Source organism: Enhydra lutris, unplaced genomic scaffold, assembly GCF_002288905.1.
Source record: "Enhydra lutris kenyoni isolate GAN:26980312 unplaced genomic scaffold, ASM228890v2 scaffoldscaffold8, whole genome shotgun sequence".
NCBI lineage: Eukaryota > Metazoa > Chordata > Mammalia > Carnivora > Mustelidae > Enhydra > Enhydra lutris.
The window spans coordinates 39639891-39660768 of NW_019154092.1; the positions used below are offsets into that span (position 1 = coordinate 39639891).

General features: G+C 48.8%; 1 protein-coding gene across 1 annotated transcript in view; it reads right to left on the reverse strand.

Annotated features, from left to right (window-relative positions):
- LOC111142652 (lipoxygenase homology domains 1) overlaps positions 1-20878 on the reverse strand; it is a 151372-nt gene that overhangs the window by 52428 nt on the left and 78066 nt on the right. Inside the window, exons 17-23 of the mRNA XM_022495969.1 lie at positions 18720-18912; positions 14138-14298; positions 11336-11807; positions 10693-10847; positions 8424-8557; positions 3156-3322; positions 2314-2418 (exon numbers count right to left, since the gene is read on the reverse strand). Coding sequence (XP_022351677.1) covers positions 2314-2418; positions 3156-3322; positions 8424-8557; positions 10693-10847; positions 11336-11807; positions 14138-14298; positions 18720-18912 — 1387 coding nt within the window. The remainder of the gene's footprint in view (positions 1-2313; positions 2419-3155; positions 3323-8423; positions 8558-10692; positions 10848-11335; positions 11808-14137; positions 14299-18719; positions 18913-20878) is intronic.

Consider the following 20878-nt stretch of genomic DNA (forward strand, 5'->3'; position numbering starts at 1 on the left):
GGGCTTATCGAGACCATCCAGGAGAGGGTGGTGCGGCCCTAAGTCAGTATCAGCTCTATTTCCATACTCCTCATGTTTCCCCATGTGGGAAGGAAGCTAGTGACAAAACCTCCCTCCCCCTGTTCCCTGGGGGAATCAGGGACATCCTTGAACAGAAGGAGAAAGCTGGCGGAAGTCATGGACAACAGACCAGTCACTGTTTGGACTGGGAGGCCCTTCCTTATGGTTTTAAAAGGTAAACAGAAGGATGCCTCTAGGAAAGGCCCAGGAAATGGTAAAAAAAAGGAATGGAAAAAATGGAAAAAAAATTCAGGAAGGCCTAGAGAAAGAATGACCACAGGATCCAGCATATTACCTAAGGAGACACGCTGAAGGGAAGATGATTCCTATGGTTTCCACATACTTCTAGGGTGGTAGACATAGCAATGAGGATGGGAGAGAGGACGGGAGACTCTCTGCCCCCTGGAGTACTGTAAGACTGACTTATAGAGATTTAGGAAGAATCTCTAAAGGAACCAAAGTCCACAATCCAGGTAGACAAGTCGCCTTGTGTGGAGATTTTCTTTTTTAAAGATTTATTCATTTATTTGAGAGAGCGAGAAAGGGAGAGAGATCACAAGCAGGGGCAGGGGCAGAGTGGGAGAGAATCTCCAGCAGACTCCCTGCAGAGTGTGGGACCCAATGCGGGACTCGATCCCAGGACCTTGAGATCATGACCTGACGTGAAATTAAAAATCAGATGCTAACCAACTGAGCCATCCAGGTGGCCCTCACATGTAGATTTTTAAGGAAAAGGGAATTGCCTTTCTCCAACAGGGCTGGTTACATGCAATCTGTCAAGTGTGTGAGGCACGCAGGAACACATAACAGGAAAAGGTCAGTCTCTTCACAGACAGTGCCAAAAAAGTGGAAATTTACATGTAGAAGAATTAATGTGGACCCTTATCTTTCACCATATACAAAAGTCAACTCAAAATGGATTATAGATTTAAATGTAAGACCTAAAACTCTAAAACTTGTAGAAGAAAACAGGGGGAAAGCTTCATGACATGGGTCTTGGCAATGATTTCATGGGTAGGACATCAAATGCATTAGGCAACAAAAACGGAAACAAACAAGTGGGACTGCACCAAACTAAAAAGTTTCTGCACAGCAAAGGAAACAATCAACAGAATGAACAAGCAACTTACAGAACGGGAGAAAATATTTGCAAGCCATCTATCTGATAGCGGTTTCATTGCCACAATCTCCTACAACTCAAAAACAAAGAGCTAATAACAAAAAATGGACTAAGGACTTAAACGGATATTTCTCCAAAGAGGACATACAAATGGCCAACAGTATATGAACAAAGTGTTCATTGTCACCAAGCTGCAGGGAAATGCAAATCAGAAACTCAACGAGATCTCACCTCATCCCTATCAGGATGGCTACCATCCAAAATCAAAAGACAACAATTGGTGAGGATGTGAAGAAATGGGAACCCTTGTACACAGTTGGTGGGAATGCAAAATGGTGTAGTTGCTATGGAAAATAGTATGAAAGAGCCTAAAAAAATTAAAAATAGAACTACCATATGATCCAGCAATCCCACTTCTGGGTATACTTCCAAAAGAACTGAAATCAAGATCTTGAAAAGATATTAGTACTCCCGTGTTCATTATAGCACTGTTCACAATAGATAAGATGTGGAAAAAACCTAACTGTACATTAACTGATGAGCAGATAGAAAAAAAAAAGTGATATATCCATATATCATATATCATATATCATATATATCCATATAATGGAACACTATATGGCCTTAAAAAAGAAGGAAGTTCTCCCACATGGAACAATGTGGATTGCCCTTGAAGATGTTATCCTGAGTGAAATAAGCCAGATGCAGAAAGACAAACATAGCATGATCCCACTTATACAAAGTGTCCAAAAGAGTCAAATTCATCAACTCAAACCTGGAATGGTGGTTCCCAGGAGCTGGGGAGAAGAAAAGATGCAGAGATATGAATCAGCAAGCATACTTCCAGCTTAGCAAGATTAGTGAACTCCAGAGACCTGCTATCCAACCTGTATCTATAGTCAGCGGTGATGCATTATACACTGAAAATTTATTAACTGGATAGATCTCATGGTAAGTGTTCTTCCCACAGTAATATAAAGTAAAACAATAAAGGGGAATTCTTGCAAAAAAAAATTTTTTTAAAGAGAGAAAAACAGAGACGTGACCAGGATTTCCTTGGAAAGTTCTACTGAATCTCCTAGTCTCCTTGAGGAGGAATGTGGGTGAGCCTCGGCCCTGTGTTGCTTTCTTACCAGTGTTGTCCTGCGTGCCAAAGAGTGTGATGAAGACATTGGCATCCGTGCCTGCGTTCTTCTTGTCCCCAGTCTTTACGGTCACTGAGAATGTGGTAGATTTGTCTGCCGGGAGAGGAGTGTGGAGAAGTGAGTGGTAGAGCACCCCTCCATGGAGGGAGGAGGGAGAAAACACACTGAGTATGTTTCTATGAGTTGCTTTTCTTGCAGCATGTGTTGTTCTGCAGTTCTTTTTAGTCTAGAAACTTCCTCAAGGCAGAGGGGAGGTCTCCCCCACCTCCAGCTCACACAGGAAGCTCTCAATCAACAGAGCTATAGAATGCTTAGGGGAGACTTGGGCTCATCAGTGGGAGCCTGGTCTGACTCCTCCAGGCTGAGAAGAGTTTTAGAGATGCAAGTTTCAAGGAAGGGAAGCATCTTAGAATTCTTGAAAGTTCATTCTTTCCCTTGACAAAAATGTACTGAGGGCTTATAATGTGTCTGGAGGGGAGGACACAAAACTAAATTATAGCCAGCTACAACTATCCTATCCTACCCTACCCTAGCCTACCCTAGCCTACCCTACCCTATACTATCCTATCCTATTCCATTTCATTCCACTCCTGATAAGAACTCCATGCTAAGCCATATGCACTTTACCCCAAGCCTTATGCTACACCTGTGGGAACATGTCTTGTCACCTCCCCACTCTTGCCATGGAGGAATGAGAAGGTCGGACAGACACACTGCCAGAGGAGGAGATGCCCAGAGCCCACAGGGAAAAGGAAGATGGAGACTAAGGATGGGGGGAGAGGCAGAAGGGAGGGAGCTAGAGGGAAGAAACCAGCTCTAGTTGAGGAAACCTTTCTGCTCCAGGGCCAGGCTGTCAAGGGGGTTGCTGTCACCACCTCCCCCTCCATCCTCATTCTCGCTTGGCAACACATAGGACTCGTCCACCGGCAACAGTTCCCGGGACAGCTGGCCGTCATCCTCCTCCACCGCCAGCCATCGTTGGCATGGGAAGTAGTACCTGCGGGGTGGGGAACAAGATAAGGTCACGAACGTCTCTTTGGAAAGATTTCACAATGGAGCAGTCCTGGGCTGCAAAATGAGAGGCCCCTGGGGGCCCAGACACTCCCCTGCCTACTCCCTTCCCAAAAGCATGGCCCTCCCCATACTACCTAGCCTAGGGGTCACCCCATGAGTCACCTGCCTGGGGCGGACAACAAGTCTGAGGTCATGGTTTGAAGACACCCCCAGCGAAAATGGCTGTGTAACAGTGCCCGGAGCATGTCAAGCCCTCATCAGGGTCGCATTGGAAGCATCTGGAAGAAGAGCTTCCAGGGACTATTCCAGCAGTTTCTAGGTGGGTCTGGTAGCCAATGCTACCTTAGTGGAGAGCATTGTACACAGTAGGTGTTCAATACCTAAGGGCTGAATAAATGGATTTGAATGGAATGATATCCAGTTATGCTTCTGGAAGGTACGAAGGTGTAGCTAAGGAGCCGGCACAGCTGACAGCTGGCGCCATCCAGGGAAGGGAGGTCCAAGTAGACTCCTCAGTAGAGGCGGAGCCCAGTGAAATGGAGACACGCAGACAAAGAGGGGGGGTAGGGAATCACAGAGGTAACAACATGGGGTAATAAAGGACTCACCTCTGGAGCCATATGGGGTTTGAATCCTGGCTCTGCCACTTAAAGTCATGTGACCTTGAGCAAGGTTCTTTACCTCTCTGTGTTAGGGCTGCCAGATTTAGCCAATAAAATCACAAAACTCCTAGTTAAATGTGAATTTCAGAGAAGCAATGAATAATATTTTAGCCTAAGTTTGCCCTATCCAATATTTGGGACATACTTAACGCTAAAACATTATTCACTGCTTCTCTGGAATTCAGTAACTGGCCATTCCGTATTTTATCTGGCAACCGTACTCTGTGATTCAGTTTACCATTCTGTAAAATGAAGATCGTATTGTTTCTTTCAAAGTTGTTAGGAGGATTATGTGAGTTAAACATTTTAAAGTGCTCATATAAACGCCCGGTAAGAGTCTGCTCATACTATCACTGTTGTTATTCTTAGTATCGTACTTCCCTTTGTTTCTCCTCTGCCCATGTCTCTCTGGAGCCTGTGGGCTGGACAGTTCCTCTTGGACACCCCAGTTCCCAGAACAACTCAGAGGGTCAGGGAATGCAGCCAGCCCATCTGTCAACTGGGGCCATTCCACCCCATCTCCACCCCTCCAAGCCCTCCACCAGGCTGGGAGCCAAAGATGCATTCAGGGACTGGTCAACGTCTGGAGAGGAGGAAGCCATGTAGGCTGAGTGTCTCACCTCTGTTGGAGCCCCTCGCTCCCCAGCAGACATTACAGCCTCCCAGCGCCAACACATTTAGCGGAGCAGAACCTGAGAATACCACGTCCGCCCGTGGGCTCACACGGGGTAGAGAGGGGAATGCTGTGTTCATGGATGTGGATGTGGATTCAAAGGGTGGGAGGAACTCTGCTAGGGGTGATAGAGACTGAATGGCAGTTACATTGGTGTTTAAGTGAAAACTGCGTATTTTTCCACATCCCAGTCTTTAAATTATGAAAGGGAAAGTTTCATTTTTATTCAACCAATTAACTTATGAATAATAGGCCTTAGCTCTAAATTAGGGCCAATTAAAGGAGAGACAGAAATAAAGAAAGGAGTGGGGTTGGGGCAGAGGAAGAGACAATGAGAGTGGGAAGTTAGAGCAGAACAAGGACAGAGGGAGAAGGAGACACAAAGAAGGAGTGGGAGACTGATTCCGGGAGCGAGAAAGCAGTCAGACAGACAGAAGGGGTGAGGCTCAAGCCCGCCCACACCTGCCAAGCACTCGCACTCACAGGGACGCAGAGGCTGGCTTTCCTGGGGTGCCCTCCCCGCTCTCCCTGAAATACCTGCACGGGGACTGAAGCCCCCCAGCACGTCCGGAGCCACAGCACTACCAGCTGGTGGGAGCCCCTCGGCCCCCGCCTCTAAGTCTCCCCCATCACACTGTTCATCTGCCTTTGTGCCCTCTGTTCCAAACACCAGACATCAAGGTTTGTGAAGGCCCATCTGAAACGCCGCCTCCAATAGAGCACCACGACGCCCCCACCACAAAGCTCCCCTGGCAGCTGGGGGCACCACCCTGAGATGGCTGCCACCTCCCTTGGCCTTGCAGCCCCCATGGCCGCAGGAGCTCCTTCACAGTCCTGCACATGCCCGTTCCTGTGAGGCCCCTTTTACAGGCTGCCGGGCTGGACCTGCCCTGCCGAGGGAGAGCAGCCCGTGCCGCCCCCTGCCAGGGGTTGGGTGTGGCGCTGGGCCCTCACATGGGTCATCTCAGTCCCCATCACAACTTCGCGAGGGAGTTTGACTATGTCCATTGTATGGATGGAAGAACCGAGGCTCGGAGGCCCCCCAAGGCCACACATGTAAAGGGTGGAAGAGACAGGAATGGGGCCTAAAACATCAGCCTCTTAGACCCTCATAGTTTTCTGCTCTTCAAGGGCAGAGTTGGAATCAGCCACTTGACCCTCAGCACTGAGCATGCGTGTGTTTGCTGAATGGATGAATGATTAATACATCAAACGTAATCTTTATTCATTAGTTGACTTAGTATTTGTGGCATGCCTACTGTGCGCCAGGCCCTCTTCTAGGTACTGGGGAGGACACTGCAGGGAACAAAACAGATGAAGCCATTAGCTTAGGCAGGGTCCTTATATTCAGTTGTGGGGAGAGGAACAACAGCGAAATCCTGCATTTGAGGGGCGCCTGGGTGGCTCAGATGGTTAAGCGTCTGCCTTTGGCTCAGGTCATGATCTCAGAGTTCTGGGATTGGGCCCTGTGTTGGGCTCCCTGCTCAGTGGGGAGTCTGCTTCTCCTTCTCCCTCTGCCTCTCCCCTCTCCTTGTACATTCTCTCTTCTTCTCTCTCAAATGAATAATAAATAAAATAAAATCTTTTAAAAAATACTGCCATTGAAGGTAGGTCAAATGGTAAGTGAGGTGGAGAAAAAGAAACAGAGGAAAAGAAGTAGAAGTTCAAAGGGGGTTGGGATCTTGATAAGTAGGTGACACCTGAGCAGAGACCTTACCTAGAGACAATATGAGAGTGAGCCACTGTGGGAAGGAGTGCCAGGCAGAGGGGACAGCACATGCAAAGGCCCTGAGGTGGGACCATGACCATCAGCTCCAAGGAATAGCAAGGAGTGAGCGAGATAGAAATCAGGACCAAGAGTTAAGGAGGGGGCATGCGGCAGGCCACTGGAAGTGCTCTAGCTCTTACTCGGGGTGAATGGGAGCCTCTGCAGGTTATCAAGCAGAGGAGGGACTCACCCCTGCAGGCTGGACTGCCACAGACACAGGAGGGCCGAGGTGCAGGAAAGCGACCAGGCAGGAGCCTCTGAACAGGGCTGGGGAAGCTGGAGAGATGGAGTTTGACTCACACCAACAAGATGGGGTGGCAAGGGAGGGAGGGGAGATGAGGAAGCCAGGAGTTCCAGGAGTTGAGGAGGGAAGAAAAAGAGAGACAGAGGGAAGACGATGAGTAAAGAGAAGATACCATTCACAAGAGTGGTAAAAATACAAAATATTTGAGCATAAACTTAGTAAGACTGTAGAAAATTGTAAAGCATTGCTGAGATACTAGAGGAAACAGCTGACTAAGTGGGATGCATACCTAGGGCAGCACTTCATGTTCTAAATACGATTCTCCACACGTACATTTAATGGCATAACAATCAGAATTCCAACGGGATTTTTTTTCAAATCATTTAATGTCTTAATTTGAAAAGCTAAGAAAAGTGAATATTTTTAAGGAATAATGGAAGCAAAATAAGTCAGAGAAAAAGAGTTATCCTAGGGTTTCACTCTATATGGAATATAAGAAACAGGGCAGAGGTCTGTGGGGGGAGGGGAGGGAAAACCGAATCAGAGAGAGAGAAAAACCATGAAAGATTCTTAACTGTGGGAAACAAACTGAGTGTTGTTGGGGGGTAGGGTGGGGGGATGGGGTAACTGGGTGACAGGCAGGGTGGAGGTGGGAGATAGGGTGAGCCCTGCACAGAGGGGAACCCAAGAACAAGGCACTCTCTGAGAGATACCAGATCGCAGGCCAAGAATTGAAGTCAAAGCACATTTACTTACTGGGTGCCCACTACATTCCAGGCACCGGCAGGCCCTCGGCAGCTCCACAACCCGCACAGGAACTTGCCTGCTTTCTTCTCTACCTCCCTCCACATCTCCCTACCACACTGCGGGCCTTTTTTCCTGTCTACTGTCCCCTGGCCCCTTTTGCTCAAGAGGCAATGGGACCTACCTGTGGAAACACACCAGATTCATCATTGATGATCTGGAGTTCTGGTCTTGGCTCGGGCATGAATTGGCTCTAGGGCCATGGCTTCCCTTCCCTGGGGCATGATTCCTTCACCTGTCAGGAGGACAATACCCCCTTCCCAACTTAGCTCCTGGTGGTCCCTGGGAATCTTGAACCCGGGCCAGCCAACTATGTCCTGGGGACAAAATCTGGCCTGCTCACCTGTTTATGTACATCCCAGAAGCTAAGCACGAAGTTTACATTTTTAAATGATTGAAAGATCTAAGGAACAGGATTATTTTGTGACATGTGAAAATTACATGGAAGTCAAGTCTCAGTGTCCATGAACCCAGGTGTATTGGAACACAGCCACACCCATCCGTTCAGGCAGCTCCCATGGCTGCTTCCCCACTGCAAAGGCAAATAGATCAACTGTGACAGAGACCAAAGGGCCCCAAAGCCTACAATATTTACTCTCTGGCCTTCACAGAAAAGTCTGCTCCCTCCTGGTCTAGGACATTAAAACAACGGTACCGGAAGCCACTTCATATGCTGAGGGATGGATGGGTGACTAAGTCTGTGCATGGAGACTGGCAGGGACAGGAAAAGTCACCTTCTGAGCTGACGGATCTCAGGAACTAGATGGGCGGTCCTGCCAGACTGTCCCCTGCCAGGGCAGTAGCTCCAGGGGGCTGCCCAGTGAGAGGGAAGAGAGGGAGGCAATGCCCACCCAGCCACCCACCCCCAGCCTCAGCCCTCTTTCCAGGACCATCTCAGAAGCAGCCATTGCCTCCCCCATCAAACCCACTCACGTGATCTCGTTGTTCATGTCCGTGATGTCTATTCTGTCCAGGAACCAGCCTGGTCTGTTGCCCGAGTTGTCATGGCGAATCCGGATCTTGGTCAGAGGCCCCAGGTCAATGGCATAGATGGTGAAGGTGTCAGTCTGGGAAGAGCCAGGGAGGCACTCAGAAGGATGGTGTGGCCCTGCTCTCCCCCCAACGGCACCTCCCCTCCCACACACAGAGTCTGGTCACCAGCCTCACCCTCCCAGCACCTGGAGCAGCCTGAGACCTGCTCTGGAAAATGCAGCCGGCTAACCGGGGGTCTTCTTACTCTCACTGTGTCCCAAAGAGTGGACGGAGGAGGGGGAGGACCATGAAGATGACTGAGGGGCAGAGAAGGCAGGTTGGCTGGCACCTGCATTTGTGTTATGGGGTATGTGTGTGCGTGTGTGCGTGTGTGTGTGTGTGTGTGCGCGCACGTGTGTGTGTGTGTGTAGGGCTGTTGTTGGCAGTATGCCGAAACCCCGCATTATGTGTGCACTTGTGTGCATATACCCCTTCAACCACATATTTTGAGGAAGCACCTGGGATGAGCCAAAGTGCAAATCCAAAGTCATTTACAGAAACAGGAGACTTGCCCTTGCTCACACGTAGGTGGGAAGACACTGGTTAGACGGGAGCAGGTGCACAAGCCCGGCAGGAGGCGGACGGCCTCAGGACCAGTAAGTGAACGGGATTCTTCTGGGCTATAACTTTTTTTTTTTTTTTTTTTAAGATTTTATTTATTTTTTTGGCAGACAGAGATCACAAGTAGACAGAGAGGCAGGCAGAGAGAGAGAGAGGAGGAAGCAGGCTCCCTGGTAAGCAGAGAGCCCGATGCGGGGCTCGATCCCAGGACCCTGGGATCATGACCTGAGCCGAAGGCAGAGGCTTTAACCCACTGAGCCACCCAGGCGCCCCTGGGCTATAACTTTTTAAACTCCTTACATTGAAAAACATTTCAAGACTACAGAAAACTTGCAGGAATGGTACGATGAAATTTTGCAAGTCTTTCACCTAGATTTTGCAACATTTGCTTGCCCTGTCTTTCTTTTGCCCATTATCCATTTTTTTTTCTGAATTAAGTAAAAGTAAATGGCAGATACCATAATTCTTCACCTCTGAACTCTTCGCCGTAGATTTCCCAAGAGCAGGTGATTCGCATATAATCGCAGGTCAATTGCCAAATATAGGAAATGTAACATCAACCCAGTATTGTTATCTAACATCCAAGTCTGTATGCAAATTTCATCCCGCATGCCAGTTACACCCTCTCTAGCAGTTTCCTTCCAATCTGGGATCATAGTGGCTATAATTTCTAAAGGAAAGTATGAAAACATGGAATAAGCCCTAATCCTCAAGTCATGGCAAGGGAGTGTTGGAAGAGAAAGCAGACAGCCTCTGAAGTACATCAGAGGAGCCCACGGATGCTCTTGTGGGTTTGGTTTCTTTCTCTTCTTGCTCTGTGTAGAGGAGGGAACGTGGCTTTGAGATCAGGGGTAGGAATGAGAAAGGTGAGATGGAATAGTCTTCCATCTCATGCTGTAAAATCTGGAAGCACAAGGAGGACAGCTGGATTTTTTACCCATTTCCCACTATCCCTGAAAGAGGGGCCTGCGTGCACTTATTTCAACACTCGAAAGTCTTGGTGGCTCCTACCACAGCAGGCAGGACGCGGTCCAGGCTTCTCAACCTGCTTTCAAGGCTCTCATGCCCCACTCCCCGTCACCGCGCTCATCAGGCTTCCCAGAGGCAGCGCCCACCCCAGCTCAGCATGAACACAGCACAGCGGGAAGAGTCACTGTCCTTGAGCTGGCCTTCCACATTTCCAGCCCACTCTTTGTCCTGCGGCCCTGTCCCTGGGGAACACCCGTCACTGTCATCCTCAGATGTCTATACCACAGTCACCAGCCATGGCCCAGGGTACAGCTCTCCTTCCTACCATGTTTTCCCCAAAGCGCCGTCAGCACTTCCTCCTTGAACCCCTGCTCTGGCCACTTAGCCCCTGAGCTTCTGCTGCCTAAACTATCTCTGGTTATCTCCTGCGTGCTCCGTGGTGCTCAACACCCCCACCCCGGGCCTTTCTTACGTCCCGCAGCACAAAGCACTGGTGCTCACAGGGGACCCACTGCCATGACACTTGGATGGACTGGACAAAGGTCCCTGCTGAACACTGCACTGGTGGGAGGACAGGGGCGGCCTGGGAATCAGCAGAGTCTCAACCACCAGCCCAAGGACCAGAGAGCCCACACACTACCTGTCCCTGCTCAAACTTGTTGGACTTGTCTGACCTCTTCAGGGGCCGCTCGCCTGTGTCCCCATACTCCTCACCGTAGATGGTCAGGTAGACATTGGCATCAGTACCAGCCTTGGGCACATTCCCTGTGATCACCTGGACCTCATAGGTGTTGGCTGGGGACAGAGAAAAAGGCAGCATTGAGGACAGCGCCGCTCAGGGTGGATCTGAGGCTCAGGCTCTCAGATGCAGCCAGCTCCTGGGAGCAGGCAGGCACCACGGGTTCATCTCCCCTGCACTAACCTGGAGCTGAACGGATCCCTCCTCCCCACGCAAGACCCTCCTTTGCCATGAAGCCCAAGAGGCTGGGAGTCATGGGAAAATGTCCTGGGCCGCCCTCCTACCTCATCTTCCCCCTGGGAATCATAGTGAACTATATCCACGCTCCTCCTGGAGTCCCCGACCCCTCCCGAGAGCCACAGGATGGGGCAGAGCTAAGCCAAGACAGAGACCTGTCCGTGGTGGCAGTTCAGACACAGGTCAGGGGATCTACATGGGAACCATGATGGGTGCCCCCCTCTGGGGCCGCCAGGTGACAAGAGAGCTGGACACCCCCTTCACGGGGCCCCCTTCAGCAGACGGGCTGACCCCTCCTCAGGCTTACACTCAGGGCCCGGCCGGCCTGCTGGCACCAGCTCCACGGCCAGCTCATTGTCCTCCTTGCCCCGGGCCAGCCAGCGGTGGGCTTCGAACTTGTACTCCTCAATCACCTCCTGCATCCCAGGCCCGAACTCCTCCTCTTCCTCCTCCTCTTCCGTCTCCTCCTCCTCCTCCTCCTCTGACGAGGACTCCTCCGACGAGGACTCCTCCTCCTCATCCCCCTCGTCCTCGTCACTGCCTTTCTTCTTCTTCTTCTTCTTCCTCTGCAGCTTGGCCTTCAGCCGCTCCTTCTTGAGCAGCTGCCGCAGCTTGTCCTTCTCTTTCTTCTTCCGGGCCTCCTCCTCGGGCGTGAGGTCCACCTCCCGCACCACCAGGTGCCGCAGCCACAGCGTGTCCACGAACCAGCTGGGTCCGAAGCCTTCGCCCGTGTGCCCCAGCCGGATCTTGAAGACCTCGCCCACATCCTCGGCCTCCAGCTGTGCAAAGCACAGGGCAGTGGCTGGGGCGGCCCCTGGTGTCCTCCCCGCCTCCCCTGCAGAGCCAGGTGCGGGCCATCATGCGGAGCCGCAGGACAGGGAGGCCCAGGGCCTCGAGCTCAGAAGCTTCCACCAGCAACATCTCTCCTACCACATTCGGCCTGGTTGCTGGACCAGCCTTCCAGGACCTCTTGTAGGTCCCACCCTCCACCCAAACTTCCTTCCTTCTAACCCTGGGTGATGGTCAGGATGGGGTCCCTGTCTCTCCATCTCTTCCCCTTCTCCCCTACCCCATGTAGGCACATGCATGCACACACGTGCACTCACGCTCATCCCTGTTCCTCCCAGTTCCATAGCTGTCTTCATGAGCTCCCCCCGCCCAGAATGCCTTTATTCCCTCTACTGCCAAGTAAAAACTATTCATCCCATTTTCTGAGTTTGAGCACTACTTTCCTTTTTAGTTTGTGCTTTTCTGCATTCTCTTTCCAAAGTTTTTTTTTTTAATTATAAATCACATATAACTTTTGTAATAAGCAAGAAAAAAGTGTTATTTTTCAAAAACAAAAAAACTCACCCACATCCCCAGAAGCCCTGAGCGCCTCCCCCAGCACATGGCCTTGTCCATCCCCAACAGCACAGAGGACCCCGCAAGCTTGGCTATGGTCCTGGCCTGCCCCGGATGCCCTCCCTGTCCACAGGAGCTGTTCCCTGCCCACTGGGTTGGGAATTCCTAAAGACAGGGACTGTTTTTTCTTGCTTCTGTCCCCCACGGGGTCTGGCACACGGCTGGTTCAAAGGGCAATGGGGGTGGATTTAGCTTTCTTCAGAAGATCGGGTCCCCAAGACTTCGGTCTGCCACTCTGTGCTAAGCTTCACACTGCAGTGAGGTCCAGCCCCCGCAGAGCTCAGGGGAGGGCTCACATGGGGGACCTGCTGGTTGTGCCACTCTTAGGGTTCCCCACTGATGGGCGCTTTTCTGAGTGTCTGACACTTTTCAAAGTCTGGTGCCACCAATTTTCCCACAGGTGTCCTAGTGAAACTAAGGTCTGGGGCTATTGCTCAATGCCCTGTAATTGGAGTTCGGGCCTAGATGAGAACTCAGGTCTTCTGACTGTGTTCATGAAGCTATGGTGTAGCCAAAACCACCTTTCTGAGAAAATGACTAGCCAAAATGGAGCCCAGGAGCCCAGAGAAAGAGGCATTTTTTTCTTGTCAGCTACTGAGAGGATGGGCTCTGGACCTGGTAAGCCCCTTCTTCAGCACATGAAATCTCCTTTCCAGAATTTTCCAAGCACAGCATCTCTGCCACCAACCTCTGCAGGCAGGCCTGCCGACCTTCCCCTCTGCCCACATCTGTCTGCCCAGCCGTGACCGCGTCCAATACTGCCTCCAGCCACACAGCCCGGCGGCACCAGAAGATGCCCCATTCTCTTACGTCTCCACAGCTGGTCACAACTGCCCAAGGACTTTCTCTGACATGGACTGTTTTGCTCCTTCCAAGGACTGTGAAGCAGGCTGGGGAGGTAGTCTAAAGCTAGGTTTGCACTCATGAAGAATCCAAGGCTCAGAGATGTGCACTTCTAGGGCCTCTACCTCCTCAGCTGTGTAATGGGTGCTTGGACTCAGTGAGGCCGCCTCCAGCGCTAACGTTCCAAGCCCCTGAGCCAGCTCAGCCAGGCCCTTCTCTGCTGGGCACAGGGATAGGAATCTTTGCTGAGGGCTGTCTGTGGCACACAAACACACAGAGAGCATCCAGCATGAATATGCTCCCTGCGTACACATATCTGCACACACACATGCAGTAGTATCCCATCTAGAACATTCTTGTGTCCCCCAAGGGCCATCACACCTGCATCCTCCTCTCCCATCAGCAACATGCTCACAACCTCATCTCTTCTTCTTTTCTACTCAAAGGGAGGTATAGAGTCCTGGGGCACTCAGAACACAGCCGTGAGACTCCTCCCCAGATCCTGCGTGGGAAGCATGGCCCTGCCCACATACAGGGAGAGCGATAGAACCAGAGCTGGCAATGGCTGCAGTAATCAGGGGCCTCATGCCACACTTGGCCAAATTAGAACCATCGACTCCAGCAGTCCTCAGAATTGCAGCATGTTAGACTCCCCAGGAGAGCTTCTAGAAGCATGACCCAGAAAACATACCACCCGCCATAGAGGTTCTGATTTCACTGATTTGAATGTGGGCCAGGCAGCCCTTTTTTCTCTTAAAGCTTTCCAGGTGATTCTAAGAAGCCAGAGATCAAGTTCAATCCCTACATTCTGGGGCATCCACTGGAGCTCTGTGGACACCCCCATTGCCTTACCCCCACATACCTGGAATGTGTCCTTGGACGCGCGATCAAAAACTTTTGAGCGGCTGGAGAGGAAGAGCACTTCTGTCTTGCCGTCTTCGCCATAGATCTGCATGTAGACCCGGGAGGTGGTGCCTGCGCCACCCACGTCCCCCGTCCAAACCTCAACCTCGTAATGGACCACTGGGTAGGCACATGGGGGCAAACGAGACAGTCGGTAATATTCATAATGGCAGAGAGAGGAACAAAACAGACATTCCTGACCCTGTGCCACGTCTGGGGCTTCATAGGCATTATATTTATCATTATCTAATATCTTTCTTTCATTATCTATCATTATCTATCTTTCTATCATTATATACCCTTCATTATCTATCATTATCTAATATCTATCCTCATCATTATCTAATCCTTTCATCAGCAACATGATGAGGACTATCATCCCCATTTTGGAGGCTGACAAACTAAGGCTCAGAGAAACTGAGTAGGTGGTAGAAATGGCAAACTCAAGCAGTCAGACTCCAAAGCCCAGTCATTCACTGCACCACATGTGACTTCTGGAGCCAGGAATGAGGAACAGTCAATATGCCAGCCAGCATTCTCTGCTGTGTGCCTACCCCTGGGCAGACACCACAGATCAGAAAAAAGCAAAGGCTGTGTGTTTGTCTCTTTTCCTTATTTTCAGTAAAGGACAAGAGGTTGAAATTATAATATTGTGTGTGTGTGTGTGTGTGTGTGTGCGTGTGTATTCTTAAATCTATTATTTATTTGAGAGAGAGAGCATGCATGTGCATGTGGGGTAGGGAGGGGCAGAGGAAGAGGGAGAGAGAAACCCAAGTGGACTCTGCACTGAGTGTGGAGCCTGATGGGGGGCTCGGCCTCACAACCCTGAGATCAGACCTGAGCTGAAGCCAAGAGTTGGACACTCAATTGAGTAACTGACTGGGCCACCCAGGTGCACATTTTATATATATATATATATATATACACACACACACATATATGTATTTAATATATATTAATATAAAATATATATTTATATATAAATAATATATAATATAATCATATGTTGATATAGATTATATATATTATATATTAATATAATTAATAAAAATATATTTTTAAAAGTAAGCTCTATGCCCAATATGGGGCTTGAACTCATGGCCCCAAGATCAAGAATCTCATGCTCTACACACTGAGCCAGCCAGGCACCCCTGAAATAATAATTTTCATTTAAATATATGCATCTTTCAGATGATATCAACAGATACATCTACACAGAAAGAGTTGTCCGTATTTTGAAGTAATACTTTATCTAGCAGTTATGGGGTGGAAATGTGTTACAGGTATGCACCACTAGAGGGCATTTCCCAGTGAAGAGCAAAATGTCTATCAGAACTATGGGATCATAGTTTTGTTTTGTTTTTTTAATTTTTAATTTTTAAATTAACATATAATGTATTATTAGCTCCAGGGGTACAGGTCTGAGAATTGCCAGGTTTACACACTTCACAGCACTCACCATAGCACATACCCTCCCCAATGTCCATAACCCAACGGGATCATAGTTTTTTAGTGACTACTGCAAGACTTGTGCTCTCAGCAATGTCATAAGATGATGTCATGATTTTTTTTCCCCCAAGATAAGACTTATTGTCAACAAGATGGAGGATCTTCCATTACCATAGTTATGTGAGAGATTTGGGGTGGAAAGCAAGAGGACTGGCTGAGAGCCTAAAGAAGTTGAACTAGAGACACCAGGATCAGCGGGGGGTGACAGTGGGTAAGTGTTTGGACAATGAGGAGATTCAGTAAAAGCTGACATTCCAAATGGAGAAAACCCCAACCCCATTCCCTCTCTCAGATCCTAGAGAAATAAGCAGCCAGGATTAAACGGAACTTGGAGAGATAAAAATTAGCATTCAGAGAGCAAGAACCAGCTATTGGAAATCAACATGTGGTAGCTGAAATAAAATGCTCCATTGCAAGGATAAAGTCAAGGACAGTTCATAAGAACAAAAAGAGGAAATTTCCCAAGAACAAAATGACAAATGATAGAAAGGTGAGAAAATCAGAGGCATTCCAACATCTCACCCAGAGCTCAGTTCTAAAAAATACAGAGAATGGAGAGTTGGAAATTGTCAAAAAAGTAATATCCAAAGAAGTCCCAGAATTAAAAAATGCTTCTAGAAGAAGCCCATGAGTTCCCAGAACAACCAATGAAATTAAAATAACAAAAGGCAGTGAGGACATCATGAAATTTCAGAATGCCAGAAATAAAACTAGAATGCTATAAACTTTTAGAGAGAAAAAAATCCAAAGAGTTGGATAACAGAATGGCATCAGACTTCCCAGCTGCAACACTGGGAGCTAGAAGATGGTAGAATAATTCCTTCTAAACTTTAAGGGAAAATGAGTTCTAAATCAGAATTCTGTAATGAGCCAAATTCCTTATAAATTGTGAGACATTTGCAGACATTTCTCTTCCATGCACCTTTTCTCAGGAAGCTACTCAGTAGAAATGAAAAGAAGGAAGAAACCAAAGAGGGAGACATGAAGTCCAGGAAACAGGAGATCCAACTAGGAGAAAAAAGAAAGGAATTTCCAAAAAGATGGCCAAAAGGAAGTCTCAAAGGACAGCTTCATGACAGCCTAGAACGCTTTGAGGTTCCTAAAGGAATGTTTTGGGACAGGGAGTGAGTGGAAGGAGGTAGAGAGGAAACAGAATTGTTGTTGGGTTTGGACTTATGAAAAGAATTTTAGTTCTACTCGAGGGATGGACATAAAATGATGTTCAGGGAGAACTGTCTCCCCTCCAAATTCATTATCGAAGCTTAGCCCCTCGTATTTCAGAATGTGACTTATTCAGAGATAGGGCCTTTAAAGAGAAGATTAAGTTAAAATCCAGGCCCTTAGGGTGAGGCCCTAATCCAATATGACTGCTGTCTTTATAAAAGGAAGAGATTAGGACACACACATGCAAATGCCCAAAATAAAGACCATATGAATATGCAGCAAGAAGGCAGCTATCCACAAGACAAAGAGAAAGGCCTCAGAAGCCTAACCTCCGGACACCCAGATCCTGGCCATCTGGCCTCTGGAACTGTGGGAAAAGAAATATCTGTTGTTTAAGCCCCTAGTCATGGTATTTTGTTATGGCAGCCCTAGCACACAGATAGGTGGGTATATAGAAAACTATACAAATGGAAAATGAGGCTATTACTAACTTTAGAAAACAAAAAGTTGTGCCATAATTGAAATGCAATCATCATACAATAGGTGTCCCAGCAGTGAATGATATTTACATAGTCATAATAATGTAAAAATTGAATACGGATTTAATTTTATTGAAGGCTGGAAGGAGGGGAAGCGTGTATGTACACACACATACATACACATGTGTGTTCACAGAGCTAAACCATCCTCTTCCATTGTAGGAAGTCAAGAATTAATGTCCATGCATAAAATAATAAAGAAACTGGTAAGCAAATTATTAAAAATATAGAGATAAATTTCAGAGGACAAGTGAAAGTCATTTAAAAGTTGTTAGCTCTGAAGAAGGGGAATGGTAAGGGGAACTACTCATTTTTAAAAATCTGTATCTTATTAACTAGTACCTGTATTACTGTGATGGAAATAGAGTTTTAATTTCTAAAGAGAGGAAAAGAGTTGATTTCTTCACACTGGCAGATACCGTTACAAAGCATGTATGTGTATGTGACCCAGCCCTCAAGGAACTTACAGGGTTGCTGGAGAGAGAAAATGCACACATGAAAAGACACAAGTAGCTCTGGGCGAGGAAGCGGTGAGTTCACACTAGGGTTCTTCCCAGGGAAGATTCTGGTGGAAGTGAGCCTCGGGCAGTAGCATTCAGGGTAGATGTGGAAGTGCAGAGGTGAGGGAAGTGACATTCTCTGCATCCATTTCTGGTGCCACTGTCTTCCTGACCCTCTAGATGATCTCTTGTTTCTCCGACCCCTCCCGTAACTATGGCTCTCACGTCGTGTACAAATGAGCTTCACCTTCATTTGGCGATCTCATCACCCTGTCCAAGTGTCCTCCGCCCCCATGCCAGGACTGTCACCCTGTCCTGCTTCATTTTCTTCATAGCTCCTACTTGGCGTTATATTATGTATTTATTGTTTGCCTCCCCTGGTGGCAGGTAAATTCCACAAGGGCAAGGACTTGGTCTACTTTGTGCCTAGGGCAGTGCTGGCTCAGAGAAACAGTATATATACTTATTAAATCAATGTACAAATAAATAGCTTTATCTCTTCCGCCAATCTTCCCGGGGGAATACAAGGACTAGGTCTCAAACTCTTGCACACAGGGCTGAGAATGTACATCTCCTAACAGAGTCATTTACTGCCTTTATTCCAGAAAAAAAAGTCTCCTCCGCTGAATTCTCAGTTTCACCATCTGTCCAATGAGGCCTTTTGCCCCTCCAAGAGCCGTGATACACAGGCAATCAGAAGCCCCATTATCTCCCCTCAGCCTCCCACTCAGAAACAAGATCCAAGTCACCCCACAGTCACTCCCCCTTCCCCACTGCCCCAGCCCACAGGGGAAACGATGCTTATGGTCCATTATTGTTAATCCCATACGTTTCTGGATCTCCACGACCTCACTGGGGTAGAGCTCCACCTCCAGGCGCCCATCGGCCTGGTTCCTGTCCAGCCAGCGGTTGGCGGGGAAGGTGTACTGCTTGCCTTGGCGGGGCACGCGGATCTGGACGCTGCCGAGGAACCAGCTGGCGTGCATGCCCGTGCTGTCATGCCCAATCACCAGCCGACTGATCTGGAAGGAAACCCAGGGTGTGAGTGAGCAAAGAGCTGGTGCGTGGAAACCTCGATGCCTCCATCCTTCCCCACCCTGCCCCCACCCAACACTGGTACAAACCGCTGTCCTCAACCCAGATCTTCAGTTCCCCAGGAGAGGGGGGCTCAGCAGGAAGAGGCTGGGTCCCAGGCTTGTCCACCATTAGCCAGCTGCCTGGAGCCTCCCATCCCTCCTCTTAAGAGCAGCTCACCTCTCGGGGAAGAGGTGAGAAGCAATTGGGGGACCCTGGGTATGGCGTGAACTTTGAAAGCTCCAGCACGTACTTGGGCAGCGCCCGTATAAGGAACCGAACATTCAAAACATGAACCATTTGCTTCTGATGGCCATGCTATTGACTGGGCTCTGTTTTGTTTTAAAAAATACACTATGGTACGTCTTTTCTGCATTTCTTCTTTGACATACCGTCTAGAGGTGACCGGATAGGTGGACGACCTCTCAGGACAGCCTTTCTGTGGTTCTATGCTCAAACCCTCGTCTCACTCGTGGCCCTGATGAACATCCTTCTCTCTCCAGTAACATTCAACAGTCCACTTGCTTGGCTATTTTACATGTCAACATCTTTGCGTTTCACACAGACGACTATGTAGACCATTGTGTTATCATCCTTAGGGCGAGTTGGTTCTTCGATGTTCAAACCGCTTGAGTGCTTTTTTGAAATGCTATTTGCAGGGCAATTCTAACATTAGGTGGAATGATCAACCAGCCTTTGAGATCCCTGCCAAGCCTCCCCCACAGATCGTCTCTGTGATGGTTTGGAGAGGCAATGCTAGCCATGAGTTTGGGGCCAGAAGGCTAGTTCAAGAGGATTGTCCCCCCAAGCCCTGTGTTTGTTCTTACGAGTATGAAGTGCCTCTCTGGGCTGATAATGAAAACACCATCACAACTGTGTGCCTGTAGCCCGGGTCCCCTGGAATTGTAAGAAGGAAACCAGCCTTCTTTACAAAGCCCGACAGCCTTTCCGGTGGACACCAGAGGTCACAGGAGAGCTTCACTGCGGTGCTGAGACAGTGACAGAACCAGCTGGATGAGTAAAGATAGGGACAAGGGTCTTCTGCCTCACCCAGTGGGAAGCTCCTTAAGGACAGAACTCCTTAAGTTCTCTCCATTCCAGAAGGCCTAGTGTTGTGCCCGAGTTTTCGCGTCTGAGAGACCACCCAGGAGCCAAGCACCGATGCAATTACACGAGGGTTTATTTGACAAACTTAAGCTTGGGCCCAAGTATACCCACCACAGAGGAGTAGAGACTTGGACCCTGAGGTGACATGCTTAAGCTTGGGCCCAAGTATACCCGACGCAGCGGAGGTGGGACTTAGACCCTGAGGTGACAAGCTTAAGCTTGGGCCCAAGTATACCCGACGCAGCGGAGTTGGGACTTAGACCCTGAGGTGACATGCTTAAGCTTGGGCCCAAGTATACCCAACGCAGTGGAGTTGGGACTTGGACCCTGAACCAGATTACAGTCAGAGTTTTTTTTTTTTTTTTTTAAAGATTTTATTTATTTATTTGACAGATAGAGATCACAAGTAGGCAGAGAGGGAGGCAGAGAGAGAGGTGGAAGCAGGCTCCCTGCTGAGCAGAGAGCCCGATGAGGGGCTCGATCCCAGGACTTTAACCCACTGAGCCACCCAGGTGCCCCACAGTCAGAGTTTTTAAAGACAGAGTAGGGGTGGGCTCGGCGGTGGGTGAGAACAAAGGAGATATTCAGAAGGACTATCAGGGTAAAGAAGACTGTCAGGATATTGAATGCCTGGTTACTATCAAGCCAAGGCCGTTTTTCCCTCTAATGAGGCACTAGCATGAAGACAGTTGGGAGTTTCCTGGTGGAATGTCACATTCCTCCTATCAAGCATCCTTATTAGTGAGATTTAGCACTGGGACATTTGTAAACCGAGGGAGACTCCTGTCTTGCAGGATTGTGATTTTT